The 21849-nt window shown below is 32.8% G+C and overlaps 1 protein-coding gene across 2 annotated transcripts in view; it reads left to right on the forward strand.

Annotated features, from left to right (window-relative positions):
• The window catches only part of LOC114342014 (serine/threonine-protein kinase S6KL), a 342669-nt gene that overhangs the window by 46632 nt on the left and 274188 nt on the right, over window positions 1-21849 (forward strand). For both annotated transcript variants that reach the window (XM_028292815.2, XM_028292821.2), the window contains exon 3: window positions 13904-14132. In XM_028292815.2, coding sequence (XP_028148616.2) covers window positions 13904-14132 — 229 coding nt within the window. The remainder of the gene's footprint in view (window positions 1-13903; window positions 14133-21849) is intronic.

Raw genomic sequence — 21849 nt, forward strand, 5'->3', positions numbered from 1 at the left:
AATTTAAAAATTATTTTTACCAATTACTTTCAAACTATTTGACGTATCCTTATCATACTTGGCAAAAAGTGTATGTACTATACAGTTTACTAAATTGTGATAAATAAAAGTTTCTAGCTACTACCAGAGGCGTACGACAGGGGATAGTTAATGGTTGACCCTTCCCAAATTCTACGCCACTGAGGGAATTACTATTTTAGCGAAATTTTTCGATTCTCCAATACTTTCTATGTAAATAATATACTCTTTACTGGTAACGATTAAGTCATTAGTTTTCAAGATATTGGACGTTAAAAATGAAACGGCATAGTTATTTTGATTCATTCATTCATTCATTCATTTTAAACTTCCAATATCTCTCAAACTGATGGCTGTATCAATACCAATAAAGTTATTTGCATACAAAGTATTGGAGAATCGAAAAATTTCGCTAAAATAGTAATTCACTCAGTGGCGTAAAATTTGGGAAGGGTCAATCATTCACTATCCCCTGTCGTACGCCTCTGGCACTAGCTAGGAACGTTTATTAATCACAATTTAGTAGGGTGTGTAATAGCCACACTTTCTTCCAAGTATGATAAGGTTACGTCAAATAGTTTTAAAGTACTTGGTAACAATAATTTTTAAACTTTTAAATAAAACACCTTGTAACTCAGTAAGTAGCCACATTTTATTTAAGAGATTTTAGTTAAATCTTAATATTTTTAGGTCTAGAATCTACAACTCGATATTCGATATTCTTAATAAAATTTAACCCTAAAAGGACCCGTAGTAATGTAACTCCAAGAAAAAAAAAAAGAAGAAAAAATGACAAAAAAATTTTGTTAATTAGTAAAAAATTCCCAGGAACCCAATTATCGAAACGACATTTCAAAATACTTAATCCCCGCGACGTTATTAAAAAAACAAATTATAAACAAATTTGAATAATTTTCAAATGCCATTTTAGTGGGGAGTTTAATTGAAATTTGAATGAATCAATACATTTATCGAAAATATACATAAAAATAAATATAATGACATCTTAAGCAGGTGAATATTTCTTTGGCAACAACCGCGTTTTTGGAATTTAAAATATAGTAACATTTAATAAACAAATTATTTAAAAAAAAATATATTTTTGGACCAATTTTTTTTGCTTAATACTGATAATATAGCGCAACTTAGTCTGTAAAATAAGATATTTTATAGTGCTTATTTAAAACGCTAAAAATAATTTTTTGCAAATTTGTTTTTAAAGTTTTATATACAATTATTTAAATAAATAGGGGCTCAAATTTAATTTAGTAAGTCTTATGTGAAAGATTTACCCTTCAACTTTGCAGAAAAAAATCCCATAGACCTTCATTAATAAGTGAATTACCTCAGCAGTTAAAAAAGTATATTTTTTGCAAAAATGACCCTTTTTTAATTTTTTAAACAATGATCCCCTCGTATGATTTGGATACTTTCTTGAAAATATCTTTTGTACCCACCTAAACTTTGATATAAAATTTGTTTTAACCTGTACGAATTTACATTTTGACTTTTTTTATTTTATTAGGCTAAATAGAAAATTTTATTTTTTTTTATACATTTTATGATTGTTAGTACTTACATTTATTATATAATTTTTTTTTTCAGAAAATACGTGTTTAGTTAATATTTTTTCCGACAATTATTGTTCAGAAATCATTTTTCAATTTTTCAATGTGTTTGTGTGTGTTTTATTCTTTTATTTTTTTAATTTTTGGTATTGTTTTAATAAATTTTTTTGAAAAGTATGTAGTAAGTATTAAAATTAGTTTAATATTTAAATAAAATATAAATAAACTGTTTAAAGTATATTAATTTCGTTGAAATCGTATAATAGAAGTATAACTTCTTACGTGCGTACAAAGTACACACACATTCTTTTTTTCGCCGATATATTACAATTCATGAAACATGGCTCCAACATTTCATACCGACTCCAACGCGTGGAAAGACGCAACACTCCGCTGGCAAAGTTATTGGATCAGTATTTTGGGATGTGCATAGTATAATATTCATCGACTATCTTGAAAAGGAAAAAACATTAACAGCGACTTTAATTACATTGTGTTATTAGAGCGTTTGAAGGACGAAATCGCGAAAAAACGACCCTATTTGAAGAAAACGAAAGTGCTATTTCATCAAGACAACGCACCGTCACAGTATATCTGTACCTTAGAGGTAAACAGTCGTATATCGGCAATGTATACATTTGCAAGAAAGCGCAAAACATACAGACTAGTCAATAAACTATAAAAAAAAAATTGTTTCCATTACTTCGAATTCAACATTATTGGTATATTATAATATGTAAATGCAAATCTATTACTGGGTATTAGTATTGTTAAGAAATTATTTACCTGATGTATAATAATGGCAGTTACGACTTTTTACCTCTATGTCTTTAAACAGGTAATATGCAAAATAAAAATCGTAAGTGATTACAAAAATAGTATATTCCGTATTTAAAAATGCAAAAACCAAATCACAATGTTTGGAACAAAAAAGAACTCTTGTTTTTCATTATCCCGTTTTAACACCCTCAAAATACCATTTAATATAAAAATGGAGCTACGATTGTTTACCACTACCGCATACGAAAGCATCCTATCTAATATACGCACGTATTTATGGAGTTGCTATGGATATACTACTGTTTACCTCAACTGACTAATGGAGTTGCTATTGTTTCCAAACGCCTTATCTAGGCAACTAATAACGCTGGATGTACAATTTTTTGCCACAATATGCTATGAAAATCTGACAACAAGAACGTGGTATTAACTCCATTTCGGCAAAAACTGGAGTTACGACTGTTTACCTCCAAGGTACAGATATAGAGGTTCCGCAGTAAAATCACTCCTCTGTCGGCGCTTTGATCTCAGGAAGTAATACCGGCAGTATGCAATTGGTAATTCACCAGTGGTGGATGCGGGTTTTCCCTGTTAAAAGCCGTACGTTTCTATGCGAACAGCAATGCGAGAGTGGGGCAAAAGCGACTGGGAACATTGCGCGGCCGTCATGCGCGACTACAGATTTTACTTCCAATTTTTCGGAGTGATTCTACTGTCCCTCTTTATACTGTGGCACCGTGTCACAAATCAATGAAATTGGGCTTCGAATTGCTTCTGAAGCCACCATATTTACTAGATATGGCTCCCAGCGACTACCACCTGTTGGCTGACCTCAAGAGAATGCACGCTGGAAAGAAATTTAGCACCAGTGAAGAGGTAATCGCCGAAGCTGAGGCTTATTTTGAGGTTAAAGACTTATTCTTTCTCATAATCCTTAGTGCCCTTCAGGGCGTCGCTTAGACCATAAAAACTGATAGACACGCCTTGTACCGAACCGTTGAAGCAAAGACCTTCCGCGAAAGTGACGTCACAATACGGCAAGAACTCGTTTGGATTCTTAGCAAAGCACTAATAAAATTACCAAATTTTAGATTAATAATTTTAGTATAACTTTTGTAATATAAGTAGTTTTGTAGTATAACTTAATATTTTGTAAAACATATGGAAGAAAAATCATGTAGCAAAGTAATTAATAAATATTTTTGACTTAAAGTAATTTTGTAAAAATAAATGTTTTATTTGAAATTATATCGTTGGTATATCTCTTCTTGTTTGATAATCAAAAATAAATTTATAGGAGAGTAATTTTCTTTTGGGTGTTAGTTGCACGTTAGGTGAAAAAATATGTAGGAAATCTATTAATTAATGACCACAAAACAAAATAGCTTTTGTTAACTTACTTCTAACTCTTATTACATTATTTAGTTTTTCACCTTCGTGGTACAATCTGATGTATCAATAATGCGAAGAAATTATCTTTATTCGATTAAACAAATGGTTGGCTTTCAACATCATGATCAAGCATGTTCTTTGTATTCGCTAAACACAGAACCATGCACGTTTTAGATCAATTTTGTCAATAATTTAGAATCGTTCAATTTTTTTGAATTGTACCTACATAATTCTAATTTCGCTTTCAGCAATTTTGCAAATATGAATGACGTCTTTAGAAGGTTGAATTAAAAAATTTTTGATATGCTATAATTTTTGTGTCTTATGAATGGATATTGTAAATTATCACATTCAATTTCACACAAATATATGTCATAATGTAATGTTTTCTTAACTTTCTTAACTACAAACCCAGCAATATAATAGTCAACAACATCACAAACATAAGATGACTGACTCTCTTTTTGTAAAACTTAAATTATTTACAGTAAAATCATGGTTACTAGTTATTATTTCCCTATTATTTTCATCAGTTCTAGAGTTGTCAATGAGTTGATGATCAACAGTTTTCATTTTCGCAGTATTTGTTGTGCTCATTGCTAAAATTGTGGAAGGTGCCTGTTCTGTACAATTAGTCTGGGTAGATCCTGTAACACTTGTGTCCATTAAGAGTCTTTTATATGCATCTTCAAATTGTTTTGCCGTTGGGTTGTTGTTGTATCCTCCATGACTCCTATAATAGAACTAAAGAAAACTTGTAAGTGATACTGAGAAAGTTTATAGCCTGAAAGATACTTCAGACCTCCATCCATATGATCCTTCACGTAATTTTTCCAAATTCGCATTAGTGACTTTAAATTATTAATGATCATACCAATAAAACCCGTTTATTCTTGGCTTAGATGCAGTGGTTCACCATTGTTGGAATATTTGAGTAAATTAAGATACTTTATAAATTCTTAAATTTTTTGAAAAATCGCTTGTTTATTATGCTGCTGTAAACTGGATTTTAGGTGTTTTCCCCTATTTTTTTTGTCGCTGCGTACAATTAAATGTTCTACAAGATAACACCATAATTAAAAAATTAGTGTATTGGAAAAATTTTAAATTGGAACACTTTAAAAAGTTTACAACGCCTATAAACACTTCTAATCTCTAACGTTTTCTGCCGTAAACTGACGTCACGCACAGCTGTGTGAATCGTTTTATGTTGGCTTCACTCTTCGAGACGAGAGAATAGCATTACGGCGTGTCTATCAGTTTTTATGGTCTAAGGGGCGTCGGATGTCGGGTTCCGCCTTTTATCCATGAGGCTAAAGACAAATTGTATTATAAAAATGGTATTAAAAAGTTGTATACTCGCTATAATCGTTGTATCGCTCTCGAAGATATTAAACAATAAAATCAAATTTTATAACAAAAAATTCTTTCTATGTTAGCCTACGAACTTTTCAGACCAACGATTATAACTTGTTAAAATAAACATTATAGAAGTTTTCAGTGACTTTCGCCCCTCGGTAATAATGCAATCTTTCATTCCGCGTTTAAATAGTTATTTTCCTATGGCTACGGCTCCACGGGCGAGAAATTGACGCTAGCAGTAGCAGTAAAATGAACTTAAGGTTCCGCGGAACGGAATGGGAATAGCCGAACTGAACTGACTACGCACAAGTCCTGTAGTCGGTACAGTTCGGCTACTCCTATTCCGTTCCGCGGAACCTTAAGTTCATTTTACTGCTACTGCTAGCGTCAATTTCTCGCCCGTGGAAAGTGATACTTTAACGCACGAGACTGCCGTTGACCCGAACGACGCGATAGCGGAGTTCGGGCAAGCAGTCGAATGCGGGGAAGACACTTTGCGCATGAGTTAGGAACAATATTTTTTTCTAGGGCCGTACGTTTGGAAAAAAGCCACAAAAAATGAGAGTTATATCAATTTTATTTAGAAGTGAAAATACACAAATTAATTCTTTGACAAGGTTGTCAAAACCAAACTTTCAATATAATGGGTTACCTACCACGACGATATTGGTTTCTATGACGACGATTCAAAACCATTGTAATTGTCTTCTGATCGGACTTCTAAATATTATGTCAATAGTATATTGTGCAACAAGTGCAGAAAGATACTAATTTCTCACGAGTTTGAAAAGTTGCGGTACGAGCGCAAGCGAGTGCCGCAATTCAAACGAGTGAGAAATTATCTTTCTGCACGTGTTTTACACTATACTTTTTCTACAAGTACAGTTTTTCCTAAAAATAAAAATCACAATTTCCAAACGACGATTAATTATAATAGGTACCTATGTGATAAATTTTAAACTGTATTTAATTAATACCTACTAATCAATTTAAATTCCTTATACCTAAATAAATTGCACAGAAATCAGTTAAAAAATTAATGCACTGCCTTAATTTGTTTAAATTTAAACATTATTGACATTATATTTATGCAGTCACGGATTTACACAAAACCTACTTCATTGGACGTCTCTTGCACAGGTTGCTAAATCCTTATTGGTTATTTGATAATTATAAAATGTTTAATAAGAATAAAATTGTAAAATAAAACAGTTGTAACATCCATAATTTAGTTTCTATGCTATAGTTAAACATAATAATTGTCTTATAGGTTATATATTTGTCTAAAGTTTAACCACGGATGTAAACAGAATATCGAGGGTTCAAAGACAGTACCTCGTAAGTAACAAGTAGCTAATTTTACAGGAGGAACAAAAAACTGTTTAAAAGTTGATAAGATGTAGTTATTTTTTGAAATCTTTTAAATTTATTGTATTTTAAACTTCCTGATTTTGTAAGTAAAATAAAAAAAAGTGTAAAGCAAAATTTAAAAAAGATTAAGTCACTTACGAGGTAATGTCTGTTTTTGTCTGTCACATACGAGGTAATGTTCATTTCTTTAATTTGTATTTATTTAATAATAAATAGATAAATACATACTTACCTAAATAAAAACTACATAAAACAGAAAAGGAAAAAAAAAGCAAATTAATATTAGTATATTCTGATTGTTAAAATCTAAAAAACAAGGTAACAAAATCCTAAAATTATGGCAATGAGGAACAAACCATGCACTAGTACTAATATTATTAACAATAATTAAGATTAAGACTTATACGGCAACAAATCATAAAAAGACCAACAGTCTTTAGGAATAACTGATTTGATTATTTGTAGGTGGTCATACTTTGTTTTTGAAATTGCTGGTCTATTTTGAAACAATGGGGGAAATTTAATAATAGAAAAATCAACATTTTTGGTCTAGTTGGGATTTCTTCAAAGGAATCTTCAAAATTGATTTTAAACAATATTTTTCCATTAGTATATCTTAAAACTCGAATATCTGTAACTGTATTACCACCAACTAATTTACTAGGTCTAATAGAGTTGTATTTCATAAGCTTTTTGTCGCCAAAATTTTGGAAAAACGTGTAATCAAAATTTACTACTGTAAATGGATTTTTATGCCTAGCTTCCTTTTTTAACCTTAAATATTCACTAGGAAGAAAAATTTCCGTATTTTCTAGGACTGTCAATAGAGCTGTGCACTGAATCACACTCCATTTGCGTGTGACCTTTTTCTAAAAATTTTTGGTCAATAATGACATTGTATTTTTCAGATAAAAAAAGCAAAGTATTAGATATTACACTGTTCCGGTTTTGGGCAGTACACCCATCAGAATAGAGGTCCATGTCACCAGCCCCCCCTTTTTCGATTTGAGGGTCAAAAAAAAGCTCATTCGTTTGTATTGCGTTAGTACTGGATTGTATCACCCTTCATTCGTTTGTACTGCCCCCACCCTTTTAAATCTGCCTGGAGGGGCTGGTGACATGCCATCCCCCCCTTTTTCGATTTGAGGGTCAAAAAAAAGCTCATTGGTTTGTATTGCGTTAGTACTGGATTGTATCACCCTTCATTCGTTTGTACTGCCCCCACCCTTTTAAATCTGCCTGGAGGGGCTGGTGACATGCCATCCCCCCCTTTTTCGATCTGGGGGTCCGGGATGGGTATGTTCGTTTGTACTGCGTTAGTATCGGATTGTATCGCCCTTATTTTGTTTGTACTGCCCCCACCCGTCTAGATTGGCCTGGGGGGGCCAGTGACATGCTACCCTGTACTCTGCACTTTTTGCCTTCTAAATGTCGAAAATAGGCTATTTCGTTTGTACTGCGTTAGTACTGGATTGTATCACCCTTCATTCGTTTGTACTGCCTCCACCCTTTTAAATCTGCCTGGAGGGGCTGGTGACATGCCATCCCCCCCTTTTTCGATGTGGGGGTCCGGGATGGGTATGTTCGTTTGTACTACGTTAGTATCGGATTGTATCGCCCTTATTTTGTTTGTACCGCCCCCACCCGTCTAGATTGGCCTGGGGGGCCAGTGACATGCTACCCCTCTACTATGCATTCTTTGCCATCTGAATGTCAAAAATAGGCTATTTCGTTTGTACTGCGTTAGTACTGGATTGTACCGCCCTTATTTTGTTTGTACTACCCCTACCCTTCTACATTTAAAACAGAGAAGGATTAGTGCTAGGAGTAAGGATACAAAATCAGCCAAACATTGCACATAGTAACACCGTGGGTGTAAAATTTGGTAAATTCGTCAAAAATGAAACGAATTAAATTTTGAAACTGAAAAACAGGCTTACAAGCCACTCTCCACTCTCCATGGGGAATGGAAATTTACCCCCTCAGATGGATCTCGGAGTAGTAGTGATTTGAAAAATGGTACATGTATTTGTTAGAGATATTTTGAACACCATTTTCAATCAGAAATCAGAGCAGCGACCTTGTCTTTTCCTACTAGGAAGAAATTTATCCATCCCCTCAATAAATTTTACAGTTTCAGACGCTATCGATATGATTATCAAAGATCTTATGCGGCGTATTCCGAAATGCACTCTTCGTTGTACAATTTCAACCTCTCTGGATAACTGATTAACTGAAACATACATACGGCAGAATTCATTGGAATCGAAAATTATTAAAAGTATGTATTTGGAACATTAAATGAAAAGTTCCCACAATCAATATCTTTCTTACCATCTAATGTCAGAGACCAGATAACAATAATTGCAGCTGCTATGTTCTGGCAATTTGTTTTCTAGAAAGGTTTGTATTGTTCATTTATGACTGCAATAAGATTCAGAATTTCCGTAGGTATTTCATTATTTGTAAAATAAATATAGTGTCAAAAACTTGCTTATACATTTGACGCACTGTCCGTCAACGTGTTAATTAACTCTACAGATTCAGTGCCAAAACGAGACATTTTTATAGAAAAATATTTGCAAGTATATTAAATGCCAAACTGACCTATTAAATAAACAATGACATTGCAATTTTCGATTTCTACTATGGAATTATCGCTGTATAGACCAGGGCGGATCTGTTTTGAGGTGGATGTGAGAGGTGGCATTCCGATTTTTGCAGATAAAATTAGGTGACAACTTCAGTAATTATAATTGACTCACGCTCCTTCTCAAATATGTTTGGAACATTATTAAAAAAATTTAAATATTTAAAAATTTCGAAAAACATCGATTTTTTTCAACTTTAATTGCTTGTAACTTAAAAACGATTCATTTTGGAACAAAGTCATAGGGAAATAAAATAAAGATAATTGAATTTTGTATGATATACGACACGACTGCTATAAAATATCTTAAATGATTATCCTTTCTGCAAAATAGCAATAAATACAAAATAAGAGGGCAAAATAAGCCTCTTTTTATTCAATGTTTTTCAACCACTTTGGTTGCACTTAGAACCTTCGTATTTTACTTAGAAAGTTCTTACAACATACTCAATCCGTCCACCAAATTTTATTAAAATCGACATAATAGATTTTGCATAATAATTTTGCAATCTAAATTTTTTTAGAAAAGTTCAAATTTTTTAAAAACTTTCTGAACAAAAAGTAGACCTGTTAGAAGTTTGCTAATTTTTTTACATATCGAGAGGTACTTTACCAATCCAATACACTTTACAAAATTAAAATCGGATTATTTAAGCGGCCTCAGCACTGTTTTAAGGATATAAACAATTTTTTTGCTTATAAACAAATATAGTGAGGACGTTTGAGTTGGAATAAATTCATTTTCTCGAGAATGGGCAACTCTGGAGATAAATCCCTAAACAGGTCGATTTTTATATTTAAATTATAATTTTTGGGATATCTATCATACTACTAACGTCATCCATCTGGGTGTGATGACGTAATCTATGATTTTTTTAAACAAAAATGTGGGTCGTGTGCTAGCTTATTTGAAACATTATTCAATTCTCTATTTATTACATAATTATTTATACAGGGTGCCCAAATTTTTTTTAATTAATTGAGACAAACAGAAGAAAGTATTTAATTTAGTTACTTCGAGATACATTCGACTGTTGTCCTAAAACAGAAAAAAATGTTTATTTGATAAATAACAGAAAAATGAATTTATTCGTACTTATTAACTCAAACGTCCTCACTGTATGTATTTGTTTATAAGCCAAAAAATTGTGTATAACTTTAAAACATTGCTGAGGCCGATTAAATAAACCAACTTAAGTTCTGTAAAGTGTATTAGATAGGTAGGGCGTATCTTTATATGCAAAAAAATGAGCAAACTTCTAAATAATGGTCTACTTTTTGTTCAGAAAGTTTATAAAAAATTTTAACTTTTTTAAAAAAATTTAGATTGCAAAATTATTATGCAAAACCTATTAAGTGTATTTTATAGTCGTATATCATAAAAAATTCAATTATCTTTATTATATTTCCCTACGACTTTGTTCCAAAATGAATGGTTTTAAAAACGATTGAAAAGTTTTCAACAGAGAGGTTGAAATTGTACAACGAAGAGTGCATTTCGGAATGCGCCGCATGAGATCTTTGATGTTCATATCGATAGCGTGTAAAACTGTAAAATTTATTGAGGGGATGGATAAATTTCTTCCTGGGAGGAAAAGGCAAGGTCGCTCCTCTGATTTCTGATCGAAAATGGTGTTCAAAATATCTCCAACAAATACATGTACCATTTTTCAAATCGGTAGCGTAGAACTACTCCGAGATCCATCTGAGGGTGTAACTTTCCATTCCCCATGGAGAGTGGCTTGCAAGCCTGTTTTTCAGTTTCAAAATGTAATTCGTTACATTTTTGACGAATTTACCAAATTTTACACCCGCGGTGTTACTATAATAGTTTTGGCTAATTTTGTGTCCTTACTCCTAGCATTAATCCTCCCCTGTTTTAAATGTAGAAGGGTAGCATGTCACTGGCCCCCCAGGCCAATCTAGACGGGTGGGGGCGGTACAAACAAAATAAGGGCGATACAATCCGATACTAACGCAGTACAAACGAACATACCCATCCCGGACCTTCAGATCGAAAAAGGGGGGATTGGCATGTCACCAGCCCCTCCAGGCAGATTTAAAAGGGTGGGGGCAGTACAAACGAATGAAGGGTGATACAATCCAGTACTAACGCAGTACAAACGTAATAGCCTATTTTCGACTTTCAGAAGGCAAAAAGTGCAGAGTAGAGGGTAGCATGTCACTGGCCCCCCCAGGCCAATCTAGACGGGTGGGGGCAGTACAAACAAAATAAGGACGATACAATCCGATACTAACGCAGTACAAACGAACATACCCATCCCGGACCTTCAGATCGAAAAAGGGGGGGATGGCATGTCACCAGCCCCTCCAGGCAGATTTAAAAGGGTGGGGGCAGTACAAACGAATGAAGGGTGATACAATCCACTACTAACGCAATACAAACGAATGAACCTTTTTTTGACCCTCAAATCGAAAAAGGGAGGATGGCATGTCACTAGCCCCTCCAGGCAGATTTAAAAGGGTGGGGGCAGTACAAACGAATGAAGGGTGATACAATCCAGTACTAACGCAGTACAAACGAAATAGCCTATTTTCGACTTTCAGAAGGCAAAAAGTGCAGAGTAGAGGGTAGCATGTCACTGGCCCCCCCAGGCCAATCTAGACGGGTGGGGGCAGTACAAACAAAATAAGGACGATACAATCCGATACTAACGCAGTACAAACGAACATACCCATCCCGGACCTTCAGATCGAAAAAGGGGGGGATGGCATGTCACCAGCCCCTCCAGGGAGATTTAAAAGGGTGGGGGCAGTACAAACGAATGAAGGGTGATACAATCCAGTACTAACGCAATACAAACGAATGAACCTTTTTTTGACCCTCAATTCGAAAAAGGGGGGGATGGCATGTCACCAGCCCCTCCAGGCAGATTTAAAAGGGTGGGGGCAGTACAAACGAATGAAGGGTGATACAATCCAGTACTAACGCAATACAAACGAATGAGCTTTTTTTTGACCCTCAAATTGAAAAAGGGGGGGCTGGTGACATGGACCTTCAGAATAGATAGTTATGGGAAGTTTGTGTGATGAGTTCAGAAAATGTTCTTCCACAAATAATGTTTCAGAAAAGATGCGTAGGTGGAAGCCTGACCATCTGCCTCTGTCTCGTTGTACCAATACCAACTAGCTTGGCTACTACCCAAATTATAGATAGCATAATTATGGCAGTAAAGTTTAGTTTTATAGTAGAGTGCATTGGTGGTAATTGAGGAGATAGTTTCAGTGACTGAACATCCATCGTAATAACAAAAAGCTTTCCTTCAATAGACTCCTTTTTGTCACGTTCTTCCTCACTTCTAGCTCGATCTATTCTGATTATGTGGTCATTATATTCTTTTTCAGTTAAATTTCCATTTTTAAATTTAAAACAACTGTCACACTGGTCTTTGCGTGGATGAAAAATAGACAACTTCATTGTGTCCATCATAGTTCTTAAACAAGTGTGAGTTAATGGTGTCTTTCCATTTTCTGTACAACATTTGCAGTAAGCCCTATACAAATCTGAAACGGACTGAAACACTTGCTCCAGATAAAGTCACACCTATAAATAAAACAGTTTATAAGAGAAATGTTAATCAACAGCAACACAAACACTGCTTTAGACAGCCAAATTATGTTGTATTTAACAGAATAAATACAGTTGATTTTAATAAAATCTCCATTTTACCTTTAAACTTCAAATAATGGCAATCAAAACAAAACACTCAAACGTGCCCACTGACGTACTGTACAAACTGCACCATACGAGGTCCTGGTTTTAAAATATTTTTACGGCGCATTTACGAGTTAACGTTCCCTTGCAGTTTACTACCTAAGGCCTGAAATATTTGGTTCTTTAGAACTGCCAATAGATGGATCTGTATGTCCTAAACTAGATTAAACACAAAACCGATTTTAATAAAAATGTCACTTACGAGGTACTGTCTTTGAACCCTCGATATAACGTTACTCAGAATGCGGTAGTCCACGGATGTAAACAGAATATAACGTTACTCAGAATGAGGTAGTCAACTGTGCAGAAAAGAACTTTGCGGCACAGAAACGTCACTTTGCGGCACAGAAACGTCACTTTTCTGCACACTAATGTCAAATATCTTATACTGTGAGAAAATATCAAGTTTGCTAACATAAAACCGTGCAGAAAAGTGCACTTTGAATAGTGGTTGTAGAAAAACTAATTTTATTTCATCGAATTATCGCGCTCATTTCATTAAAACATGAACACTAAGATAAATTTGAAATAAATTAGTAAATAATATCTAAATATTAGTTTATCGCATGTATTATAATATATGATAATGCCATATTACAAGGTATAGTCCGTTCGCTAAACTCAATTGGCTAGTAATTTTAGAAAATAATTTTGCCAATGTAATAAAATTGGCAAAAAAAATAATTACTAAATAGTTAATAATTACTAAATAGTTTTTGGCAAAATTGGCCAAAAACAAAAAAAAATACACACTAAAATCACTAGCCAGTTGTGTCTGAGTTTAGCGAACAGACTATATTTTACTTTCACGCACGCCGTGCAGAAAAGTGCAACTTTCGGAAACGAAATGCGTGCGTGAAAGTGCCTCTTTTAGCACGGCCGTAGAAAAAAGTATTATTGCTGCAAAACAAAACGTTTTATTGAATTAAAATTTAAATAACAAGCTTGATATTTAAAATGATAATAAACTACTAAACGACGCTAAAACTATTTGAGTATTTTTAAGCCGTTCTTTTTAAATTCCAGGTGGAAAGAATCTACGCTCACCCTTCCCTACGAATCGAGTAAAACAGCTTGGCCCGTCTCCCAGTCGGAATCCTGTTTCTTGCCCGAGTTTCCCGTGTCGATTTCCTATAACGAGAAAAGATTCGAAGTAATCGAAGAAGTAAACAAGGGATCGTTCGGTAAGGTTTACAAAGCACAAGACTCGGAATCTGGACGTATATTTGCTTTGAAAGTCCTATCCAAGTCGAAGGTGAGTTTTATTTTTTGTTGTGCTGTTTATTAGCGGCGTGAATTTTCTGGTAATACGAGGTCAAGATGAAAAGTTATTAGACTATTAGTAAGAAAGTGAGTGTTTTGACACAAATAAGAACAAAGATGCCATCACTGAAAAATACTGTCATTCCACGGTAAATTATAGTTAAAAAATATTTGTCTTCACTTGACAATTATTTGTTTAACTCTCCATAATACACACTCTTCATTGATTTTGTCAGGAGCCAACTTTAGCACGAGGCTACTCCTAAATCCTTGAGACATTTTTATTCTTTCCCTCAGTAGCCCGATCAAAGAACAATCTGACCTCAAAAAAAAAATAAAGGAAGGATGAAAATTTGGGAATAGGTAGTTGAAATTGTCTATTATTATATAAGAAAAAGTTTACAATTCTACGTCCCCTCTCGAAGGTAAAAAATATACGTTAAAAATAAGTCCTGAATTGGATAAAATGACTAATTCTAAGCAACTTTTGTTCTATAGAGTTTTTTCCCTGAGTCAATACTTTTCGAGTTATTTGCAAGTGAATAATATGTTCATTTTTAACAGAAAAAAACATGTTTTTGGACGGTTTTTCGGAGATAGCTCAAAAAGTAAGTATTTCAGCGAAAAAAATATTCTTAACAAAAATATAGCTTATAAAAAACTGAAAAACATGGTGTATGTTTGAGGTCTGTAGACCCAGTAGAAGCAGAGTTGTAGCTAATGAAAAGTGGGTTCTTCTTCATCAAATTCCAAAGCGAATATTTCAATGTGAAATAACCCAAAAACAGAGCACTTTTCGGGGAAAATTCATTTCAACTTTTTTAAAGTGTTTAAAAAAAGGTTTATTTTTTTTTAACTTGTAACAAAAGTAAGTGAGTTACGCTCAAAATATTGTTGGTCCCTTTTATTTTTTGGTAAAAAAATCGTGAAAATCACCCCCTAATCAGCATCCCAAATAAATTTAATCGTTACCACTTCACAAGTTACTTTGCTAATGTATTATTTATGATCTGTTTCATCGGTTTCATCGGTTCAAAGTGCTTATTTTTGAAAAAGCTGTAGTTAAAATGGCTTTAACGAGTAACTAATCACGAGTTTAGGCGAATTTTGAACAGCCGTAGCATAACCAATTTTTGTCTAACAAGAAAACAAAAATGCAAACATATTCAGAAAAGCACAACGTACATTTTATTACTCTTTAAGATTTTTGGTATTACTAATATTTTTTAAGTTAATTCCATGAACAATTCCATTTTTTTTCGAAATTAAAAAAAATGTTTTATTTTAAACCCAATTTTTTTCAAAAATGAGCACTTTGAACCAATGAAACTTAAGATAATATAAACAATAGTAAAGTAACTTGTGAAGCGGTAACGATTAATTTTATTTGGAAGTTAATTAAGGGGTGATTTTTGCGATTTTTGTACCAAAAAATACAGGGGACCAACAATATTTTGAGCGTAACTCACTTACTTTTAATGTTAGAAGGTTTTAAAAAACAAAAATAAACCTTTTTTAAACACTTTAAAAAAGTTGTAATGAATTTTCCCCGAAAAGTGCTCTGTTTTTTGGTTATTTCAAATTGAAATATTCGATTTGGAATTTGACGAAGAAGAACCTACTTTTCATTAGCTGCAACTCTGCTTCTACTGGGTCTGCAGACCTCACGCGTACACCATTTTTTTTCAGTTTTTTATAGGCTATTTTTTTCGCTAGAATACTTACTTTTTGAGTTACCTGCGAAAAAACCGTCCAAAACATGTTTTTTTTTGTTAAAGGTGAACATAATATTCACTCGCAAATAACTCAAAAAGTATTGACTTACTGAAAAAACTCTATAGAACAAAAGTTGCTTAGAATTAGTCATTTTATCCAATTCCGGGCCTATTTTGAACGTATATTTTTTCACTCCCGAAAAAGTATTTTTCACCCCGTATTTTCCAATTTTTGTAAAATGGAGGGGATGTAGAATTGTAAAATTTTTCTTATATAATAATAGACAATTTCAACTACCTATTCCCAAATTTCCATCCTTCCTTTATTTTTTTTGGAGGTTTTCGTAAAATTTTGTGTTCCCTGATCGGGCTACATAGTCCGTTCTTTAACGGTAAAATATTGCAAAACCTCTAAATTTTAAAGAACCGCTTGGATGGACATGAAATTTGGCATACACATAGGTAACAAGTCAAAGAAAAAAAGTGATATTGTGCCGATATGTGCTTTTGCCCTGGGGGTGGTTTTCACCCCCTCTTGGGGGTGAAAAATATTCGTCCAAAGAAAGTCAGGAAATGGATAAACTGGCTAATTTGAAGTAACTTTTGATCTATAGAGTTTTTTCACTAAGTCAATACTTTTCGAGTTATTTGGCAGTGAATATGTTCATTTTTTCAACAAAATAACCACGCTTTTAGACGGTTTTTCGCAAATAACTCAAATAGTAAGTATTTTGTCGAAAAAACATTCTTAGCAAAAATATAGCCTGTAAAAATTAAAAAAAAAAAAATGGTGTATACATTACGTCACTACACCTAGTAGAAGCAGAGTTATAGCTAATGAAAAATAGGTTCATATTCGTCAAATTCCAAATGTAATACTTTAACGTGAAATGACCAAAAATTAAGCACATTTCGGGGAAAACTCATTACAACTTATTTAAAGTGTTTAAAAAAAGCTTCATTTTTGTTTTATAAAAAAAATTTATAGCATTAAAATTAAACAAGTTACGCTCAAAATAAAGTTAGTCCCTTTTGGTTTTGGTAAAAAAATCGAGAAAACCACCCCCTAATTAGTATCTTAAATGAACTTAATCGTTACGACTTTACAAGTTTCTTGACTCGTGTATATATTGTTTATATGATCTGTAAGTTTCATCGGTTCAAAGTCCTTACTATTGAAAGGGCTGTAGTTAAAAGGGGTTGAACGAGTCACTGATCACGAATGTATGCAAATTTAAAAACACCAAATCTTAATCAATTATTGTCTAACAGAAAAACAGAAAAATACATGATATTAAGGAAAGCAAATCTGACTTTTTTTTGTTTTTCGAGATTTTTGGTATCTCTAACAATTTTTAAGTTATTTTGAAAAAAAGCATATTTTTCAAAATTTAAATTTTTAAAAATTTTATTTTGAAACCAAATTTTTTCAAAAATAAGCACTTTGAATCGAGGAAACTTACATATCATATAAACACAACATAAATAAAATAATTTGTGGAGCGGTAACGATTAATTTCATTTAAGTTGCTAATTAGGGGCTGGTCTTCCCGATTTTTTTTTGCAAAAACAAAAGGGACCAACTTTATTTTGAGCGTAACTTGCTTAAATTTAATGCTAGAAACTTTTTGTAAAAACAGAAATAAAGTTTTTTTAAACACTTTAAAAAAGTTATAATGGGTTTTCCCCAAAAAGTGCTTAATTTTTTCGATATTTCACGTCGAAATATTCTATTTGAAATTTGGTGAATATGAATATATTTTTCATTGGCTATAACTCGAGTTATACGAGATCCAGAGACCTAACGCGTACACCATTTTTTTAATTATTTTATAGGCTATATTTTTGCTAAGAACGTTTTTTCGATAAAATACTTACTTTTTGAGTTATTTGCGAAAAACCGTCTAAAAATGTGGTTATTTTGTTGAAAAATGAACATATTCACTCGCAAATAACTCGAAAAGTGTTGACTTGGCGAAAAAGCTCTATAGAACAAAAGTTACTTAAAATTAGTTAGTTTACCCATTTCCGGACTTATTTTGGACATATATTTTTTCACCCCCAAGAGGGTGTGAAAACCACCCCCAGGGCAAAAGCACATATCGGCACAATATCACTTTTTTTCTTTGACATGTAAGCTATACGCATGCCAAATTTCATGTCAATCCAGGCGGTTCTTTAAAATTTAGAGCAAAAACCGTGAAAGAATGGACTATTACTAAGCTTTCCCTATCCACGCTGGATACAACCACTTAGCCAATTTGTGCTGACAGTCAGCCGCTGTGGTCGTCCGAAACGCACCCATTATTTACAAATTTTACCTAACTGCTCATCCCTTTTGTTCAAATTAAATAGACGAACTATTTTTTGTCATTTTGTCATTAGACTTTCTTCAAAAGTCCGATATAGGTACATACTTACATACCCGTACCTACTATTGTCCACGTCCAACAAGTTTGGTGTTTCTTTTAGCACCTTATTTGTTTTATAGTGAGTTCCAAAATACTGGGTTTATGGTAATTATGTATAAAGTTTAATTGCCAATAATTATAATAATTTTATTGTTATCTTTATTTGTTAATGATTGAACTATCAATTATCGTTTATTCTGCAATTATTTATATAATATATCTTTGTAAATTTAGTGTCGATGATTACATATTTTTATTAATTTGTATTTAATGTAGGTATGTATGTACTTTTTTCCATTCATGGTTTTTATGGTCTTTCTGAAGTATATATTTGGAAAAATCCCATTCAAATAATAATTCGATTGCTTTAACTGTGAGCATCAAAATACGTTGTCAAGTTCTGTTTCTCCCAATCTGAGGTTGGATATCTTTATCTCTGTCTTTACTGTATCTACCGCTGCTCAACAGTTCTATTGAATAACAGTTAAGAGTCCAAGACTCTACTCCATATAATAATATGGAAAATATATAACATCGGAGGAGTCTGAGTTTCAGTTCTAAATTCAAATTGTGTGATTTGAACAGCTTGGACATTTGGATGAACGCTGCCCTTGCTTTTTCTATTCTAGCTTTTATTTCTTGGGAGTGGTCCCACTGGACATTTAATGTAGTGCCAAGGTACGTGTATTTTGGCACACGTTCTACTACTTTTTGGTTGATGGTAAACTGTACCCTCTCAATTCTTTCTTTGCTGATTATCATTACTTTAGTTTTAGAAGTGTTAATTTTTAGTCCATATTTGCTACTAACCTCTGCTACTTTGTTTATTAAAAGTTGTAACCCTTGTGCAGTGTCGGCAATGATGACGGTATCATCGGCATATCGAAAATTGTTTAATAGTTCGCCGTTTAACAAGATTCCAGCTTCCATGTGTTCTAGAGCTTCTTGCTAAAATGCCTCTGAATATAAATTAAATATAAGGGGTGACATTATACATCCTTGTCGGACTCCTCGAAGTATTTTTATATCATCTGTTACTTCATTATTGACTTTAATGGAAGCTGACTGATTCCAATATAAGTTCTTGATTATACGTAAATCTTTGCCGTCAATTCCCGCATTTTGTAAAACATCCATCATTTTGTTGTGTTGTATTGTGTCAAACGCCTTTTGGTTATCGATGAAACAAGCGTATACACTAAAGTTCATGTCTTGACAACGCTGGAAAAGAACTTGTATACTGAACTAAACTCTTGTAAACTCTCTTGTTCCTAAACCTTTCATAAAACCAAATTGCGTTGGGGATACTCGTTCCTCGCAGATTCTGTAAAGCCTTCGATATAATATTTTTTAAAATAATTTTAACAAGTGGCTCATTAAGCTGATTGTTCGGTAGTCACTACACCTTTTGGCACCTTGCTTTTTTGGCAGAACTATAAATTCTGATCGCAGTCATTCTCTAGATATTTTGCCACTGTTATCATATATCTCGTTGAATATTCATCTGGACCGGGAGCCTTGTAGTCTTTCATTGATGATAATTGTTTTCATTTTGACAAACGCATTTCTAGCTATTTCTGTTCTGGCCGTTATTTTTGTTGTTTGATCATCATTTTCTAAAATCCAGCTTCCCAGGTATTTGTGTTTTTCAACCCTTTCTATTGGTACATCTCCCAAATGTATTTGTGTTTATTTCTTTGTTATTATCATAATATTTAGTTTTTTTATATTCATTTTTAGTCCATATTTTTCACAGATACTGCTTGTCTTGTTTAGTAGTAGTTGAACAGAACTTATCATAATCACGGTGCTATCTGCATATCTTATGTTGTTGATAGTTCTTACGTTAATTATTATTCTTTCACTTTCAGATAATAATGCTTCTTAAAAAATGGATTCACTTTATGTATTGAATAATGGAGACATAATACACCTCTGCCTAACTCCTCTCCTGATTTCAATTTCTGAACTGGGTTCGTTATTTATGACAATTTGTTCTCTTTGATTCCAGTAAAAGTTTGTTATTATTCTTAAGTTCCTTTGGTCTGTGTGTCTTGTCTTTAGACTAGTTTTTCATGATTTACTTAGTCAAATGCTTTTTCACAATCGACGTAACAAACGTACACATCCACATTCATATCCATGCATATTTGAGCTATAACATTGAAACCAAATAACGCCTCTCTGGTTCCCAGCCCGTTTCTGAACCCAAACTGACTATATCTATTCCTCATTCTAGTTTTTTTATCTATACGACCATGTATTATTATCAAGAATAATTTGACAACATGACTCATTAATGATATTATTCTGTATTCACTACAGTCTATATAGCGTTTGTATTTTTAGGGATAGCGCAACTATTATGAAGAATGGGGAGCAGCCATGGTTTCGGTATATTATGCTCTTTTTTTTCAAGTTGTGTTAACCAAGTCTATTATAATGTCTAAGATTTCATCATTTACCCATTTTAAGCTTTCTACTGGGATTTGGTCTGGACCTACTGCTTCACCATTTTTGCTGTTTTTTAATGCCATTTTAATTTCCTCTTTTAACATCTTTAAAACCACACCATCTTTTGATCATTGATGTATTTTGCCCATCTTTTTAATTTTCCGTTAGTATTCAACACTAGTTTCTCATTTGCATCTTTCAGTATTTCCAGTTTTCTTTTTCTATTGTTGTGAGCTTTTCTTTATTTTTTTTGTGTGTGTTAAAACTATCATGTCTTTTCTGATATTCTTCTATTTCTGCGCATTGTTCTTTTAACCATTCTTGATAAGCTTGCTTAATTTTGTATTTTATTTGATTATCCATTGTTTTTTATTCTATCTGGCTGATGACAAAATTTCTTTTTGACTTTGATCTATGTTTGTCTTCATTAATAACCATTTTGTATCAGTTTCAGTGTTTTGCAGAATTTGTTCTTTAAAATTCAATAATCAGTTACTGATTTCATCTGTCTGGCTTTCTTATGAGTAGGTTCCTTAATTGAATTATATCGATTTGTACATCTGTTCTTCGTTTTATTATTTTCATTTTGAGCCTAATTTTGGACACTAGATATCACTATCAGTAGATATCAAACTATTTACCTTCTTCTATGGACTCAGTTTTCGCATTGTTTAAACTACCTACACATTAGGGTGTTCGGAAAAAACCAAAGTTTAAAAATGTTGATCTCTCCGGATGTTTTCTGCTGATGGGTAGCCTATAAACCCTCAATTTCAAATTTCAGCCCAAATGTTAACAACACCCAAGCCACCCAAAAAAAATTTTTTTGGGTTTTCAAAAATTTTGAATTATGTATTTTTAATCTATAACTTTTTGTAAGACAACAAACAAGTAAACTCAATTTTAAATTTTATTTTACATATTATATGTTCTAAATAAATCATAAGCCATGTTAACAAGTTTAATATGGGGATTAAAATAATATTAACCATTTGTCACGTTTATTGTTCTTTCTCATCATATTTTTCTAATACATCTGAATATAAAGGAATATACAAAGCTGTTACAAATAATTAATTTAAATGGAGAATAGTAACTACATCAGTAAAAACTTGTTTAAAGGTTAATA

This window comes from Diabrotica virgifera, chromosome 8 (assembly GCF_917563875.1).
Source record: "Diabrotica virgifera virgifera chromosome 8, PGI_DIABVI_V3a".
Lineage (NCBI taxonomy): Eukaryota > Metazoa > Arthropoda > Insecta > Coleoptera > Chrysomelidae > Diabrotica > Diabrotica virgifera.